This window comes from Eurypyga helias, unplaced genomic scaffold, assembly GCF_000690775.1.
Source record: "Eurypyga helias isolate BGI_N326 unplaced genomic scaffold, ASM69077v1 scaffold3519, whole genome shotgun sequence".
In the NCBI taxonomy this organism is placed as follows: Eukaryota; Metazoa; Chordata; class Aves; order Eurypygiformes; family Eurypygidae; genus Eurypyga; species Eurypyga helias.
Window position 1 is genome coordinate 7,413 of NW_010273748.1, and position 4,660 is coordinate 12,072.

General features: G+C 43.0%; 1 protein-coding gene across 1 annotated transcript; it reads right to left on the minus strand.

Moving 5' to 3' along the window:
• Positions 1-1,245: 1,245 nt before the first annotated feature.
• On the minus strand, positions 1,246-4,171 carry LOC104515552 (neurofilament light polypeptide-like). Its single transcript, XM_010159568.1, has 3 exons — positions 4,050-4,171; positions 2,835-3,154; positions 1,246-1,825 (listed from the first exon to the last, which is right to left on the minus strand). Exons 1-3 carry the CDS (start codon positions 4,124-4,126, stop codon positions 1,650-1,652), a joined length of 573 nt encoding a protein of 190 aa, XP_010157870.1. The 5' UTR covers positions 4,127-4,171; the 3' UTR covers positions 1,246-1,649.
• Between the last annotated feature and the right edge of the window lie 489 nt (positions 4,172-4,660).

The following is a 4,660-nucleotide window of genomic DNA, read 5'->3' on the forward strand; positions in this document are numbered from 1 at the left end:
AGCAAGGGTATCACACCCCAAAAGGAGCAGGTCTCCTGCAATCCCATCAACAGCTTTTAAAAGCACTGAGCCAACAGCATGGTCGAGTCTCTGGCCCATGGGACTGCAGATCTTGATGCTCAGGGAGCATCAGAACCCCCAAGAATGTAGCAGGGGTTGGAAATCAAACATTTGGAAATTATATTGGAACTCCATGAACAGGAGTCACTGCAATTACTACACATGCACACCACCTCTGCTTCCTGAAAGGCTTTACCAAAACTGTTATTTCTTTCTCCTGTTGTTTTTCCTGGGAACGTGGAAGAAAATAATTAAGTGCTTACTTCATCCATCATCTTCTTTGTAAGTCTTTCAACACTGAAAAGGGAGATGCTTTTGGAACACCCCTAAAATTTGTATAAGACCCTTTCTCTCAGAACCTAGCCATTGAGGAGAATGGATGCCAATCACCTGATGCTACGAAGTGCTGCACAAAATTAAGTTACCCCAAAATCCTATGCAAAAATCCATCTAGCTAAATGTGACCCTGAATACTGTAGCCATGTAATGCCTGGCTTAACATGGGGTTAGTTTACTTAAAATGGCTTAATTTGCAGCATTATCCAGTACTTGCCCTAGGCCAAGGTTTCATTAAGTGTAGCTAACTGAAAATAAACAGGCTCAGAGCAGAGGGCACGTGACACTGCTTTCAGAGGTGCCAGGCTTCACTGCTGTATTTCATGCCTGATCACAGAGTAGACCTTTCTTTAGCTTACACTCAAAACTAAAAGGCCCTGACAAATTCTGAGAAGAAAATGAGCTTCTTCAGCCTGTAGTGAGTTGAAGTAAGCTGGCCACCTGCAAAGGCAGCTCATTCATGTAAGAGACAACATGCTTCCATCACTGTTGGTCAGACATTGAACAGCTTCCTACCACTATTTAACAGCCACATTTGCATTTTGCTTCTGCACTGGTTCCTTAAAACCTCTTTTTCAAAAGGCAATAGGGAGCTTGCGTGCATAGAAAAGCCCAGTGAGACCCAGCATAGACCTACAACAGCACATTTGGACACCAGTGTGTTTTTGCCATTGCAAGATTTTCATGTGGAATTTTATAACCCCACCAAGAAATTTTGTTCCCCTATTAGTCCACAACATATCAGCTGGAGACAGAAGCCAGTATCTTGTATGCTGTTACACAGGCTTGAAAGAGAAGTGACACTCCCTTTTATCAACCTTTTAAGTGACACATCACACATACAAGGGATCTGTGTAAGCATTTCTGTAACTTTATTGACTAGCTTTATTGCACATACTTGTTGAAGCCTCCATTGTTTTACCCACCCAAGGTTTCCATAATTATTTTAAATGCAAGTTATCTTTAACTTTCATTCCCATGACTTATTTTTTTTCCCCCTTTTTAATTTTTAAGGTTCTGAATCACCCAAGAAAGACGTAACCCCTGAATTCATACGTGTAGACCATGCGGCATTCAGGGAGCAAGCCAGTGGGTGCTCTGCAAGCAAACTCATACTCTGCACAGAGAGAAACAGATCATTAACTTTAAACCTCAGTGGTCACTGAATTAAATATGTGAGACTGCAATTTTAGCTCAGTCAATCATTGCTTATTCTGTTGACCTGATGAGAAAGCTAGGCTGCTGAAAAAAAATCAAGGCTTCTTCTTCACTTCGCTCTCTTCCTTTCCTGCTGCTTCTTTCTCTTCCTTCTCCTCACCAGCTTCCTCAGCAGTTTCCTGAGATTCCTCCCCTTCTTCAGCTGCTGCTTCTTCACCTTCTCCTTCCTCTTCCTCACCCTCTTTGGCTTCTTCAGATTCTTCCTTAGCACCTTTGAAAGGCAAAAAGAATTATTTCACATCTATGCTCCGTCCCTAATCTCAATTTAACAGGAGCCAGAATACCTGCACCCTTCAAAACCCCACACATGGATGGCAGCAGTGTAAACAGGATAGGGCTGGCAGCTGATTTCGTATGGCCATTTATCTAGGGCTCAGCTACACAGCCAACTTAACCTAGATTTCAGGAGGAGTGAAACACTTTGTAGGTCTTTTCAAAAAGATGGCCTTGAAAAGTACTGCCTGTGGACTCACTGCTTTAAACCGTATCCAAAGACTTCAGCTCCAAAAGGAATCCTGCCGTTGCTCTCTGTTTGGCTCTTTAACCATCATTTTGTTACAATTGATCTTTACACTAACAAACACCTAGAATAGTTACACTGTAACCATGGTATGTTTAGGTTAAATCCTTCAGAGGTATGCAACTGAAGTTGGGAAAAACAACTCTGAATAACGTTCCTTTTAAATGAGTTTTGTAAATAAATTATGGGGCAGCAAGGAAGTGGCATATATTTTGGTTGAACAAGAAAACTACCTAAACCTCAGGCAACAGATCTTGCTATCCACTGAACCCAGTTACATCCACAGACATCAGCTGACATTCTTATTATCATAGGCTACTCTCTGGGAATTAGTATTTAGCTCAGGATGTCCTTGTTCCTTTTTTTTTTTTTGAGGATGTCTGCAGTAGCCCTATGAATGTAACATTACGGGCTGTCAAAGTATTATCATTCTTGTTTCAGGGAACTTGAATGGAAAAAACCACACCCAGTGATTTCTAAGACAGTATTATCAGTTCCAAAACCTGCCTGATATTGAACAGTTACTGTCTCTTCCATTCACTATTCAGGCTTTCCTGCTAAAATGCTGCGTGCTTAGTCCCATCGTCCTTTGTTCATGCAAACTGACAATGAGAGAAATCTAAGCATCAGACTTAGTTATCAGGATTCTGGGGTTTTACCCTATATGAGCAGGGTGAGATTTGAAAGGAACTGTAAGTACCTTCCTCCTCTTCTTCAGCCTCTTCAGCTCCCGCTTCTTCCTCACCTTCCTCTTTCTCCTCCTCCTCACCTTCTTCTGCAGGGGCTGCCTTGGCTTCTCCCACTTTAGCAGCCTCAATTGTTTCCTCTATTTCAATCTGCTCTTCCTGGACATGACTGGAATAGTACGTGGGGAAGGAACGGGCTGTCATCAAGTAGGAGCTGGACTGGAGACCACTGTAGGCAGACCTGCCAAAAGTCGGGGCAGTCTGGGTGTAGCCACTGGTGATGCTTCCAACACTGGTGAAACTGAGTCGGGTCTCTTCACCTTCCAGCAGTTTCCTAGCAGGAAAAAAAGCAAGCAGAAACAAATTAAGTTATGCTGCAGCAGGATTCAGCTACAAACCAAGAAACTGATGCTTTGAACAGCCCAAGCCCTAGAGACTGCATACTTAGGAGTGCAAAAACTAGCCGGTAATGAATAATATGTGGCAATGCTACCCTATCTTCTTGGAATAATTTAAAAGCTTGAGGTGTACATTATTGGTGAATTAATACTTTACCTCATTAGAGGAAGTGACAGGAAGAAAGCCACTAGGATTAGGTTCCTGTTGCAGGTGAAATGAGAGGTGTATTTTGGTAGCCTGTAGCATTGTTACATCCGCACTGTTCTCTACAATTCGATGTTTAACTATTAGACAAGGTTTACAGCCACTTTCTCAATATTCCCCCTTGTGGCACTCATAGAAACTGTTTCAGCATTTGCCATTTGTAACAGTATCTGGGACGAAACATTAAACAGCTATTGAGCAGCAATTCTGCTGTAAAATCTGTGCTTTGCAGGAGATGCCTGCTGTCAGTTAGAAGCAAAACCCGTTCTTAACAGGCATGTAAAGTCTCCAATTCTGAGAAGACAGCCAGCTGTATTAAAAAGCTGATACGTAATCTCTTTGCTCTAAGTACAGAACAGGTATTTTATCAGCAGATTGAGAACAGAGATCACGTATCCCAAGCTAAGAGTTCCGTATGCATATATACACACACTATTCTACTCACTGAAGTTTGCTACACTGAAGCTTTTGCTTTAAGCAAGTATTTTACCACACAAGCACTGACCACATTAAACTCTGACCTCTATCTATGAAAAGTTATGCTGAAGTGATAGATAAAACAAATTCTCTTGAAGAGAATGAGAACCCGATCCCAGTTCTGACTTAAAGCAATGCCCCCTTCATACCTGTATGCTGCAATTTCGATGTCCAGGGCCATTTTCACATTGAGCAGGTCTTGGTATTCCTTCAAGTACCGAGCCATTTCGCTCTTTGTGGTTCTCAGCTCGTTCTCCAATTTGTTGATCGTGTCCTGTTGGAAGTAACAACATTGACAGTGTAAAATTCTTATTTCTCCCATGTCTATCAGTAAAACCTTGCAAGGAATTTCTTCGATCCTATTAATCTTGCTCCAGCAGGCAGAGAAATGAACAGCTCCAACCCCACCCTCAGCCAAATACCAGCATTTACCAAATCCCACCTTCCCTGGCAGGGTTTTCACACCCCTCTATCTACATCCTATTATTCCATTCCCATTTAAGAGCCCAGTTTTCTGCTATCCAAGGACTAAAGCATGTGTGAAATTTGTGTATCGCTTCTTTTCGCCTCTACGTGTTTTTTCTAGCTTTCTCTTCGGCATCTTTTTCACAGCGATACAGTAAGGCTTTGTGGGTGACGTACCGCGCGCTGCAGCCCTGCGGCATTCCGCATCCCGATTTCCCGATCCCGTGCGGGTTAGACGGGCGGCCCCGCCGCAGGGTCTCCGTGAGCTGGGGGCAGTGCCCCCCACCCACCCCCG

Excerpts from the sequence above, each read along its gene's own strand:
- LOC104515552 (XM_010159568.1), bottom strand. The coding sequence starts at position 4,126 with ATGGCTCGGTACTTGAAGGAATACCAAGACCTGCTCAATGTGAAAATG. Across the intron at positions 3,155-4,049 it reads ATCGAAATTGCAGCATACAG|GAAACTGCTGGAAGGTGAAG; the intron begins GTATGAAGGGGG and ends TTTTCCTGCTAG. Across the intron at positions 1,826-2,834 it reads GGCTGAAGAAGAGGAGGAAG|GTGCTAAGGAAGAATCTGAA; the intron begins GTACTTACAGTT and ends TGCCTTTCAAAG.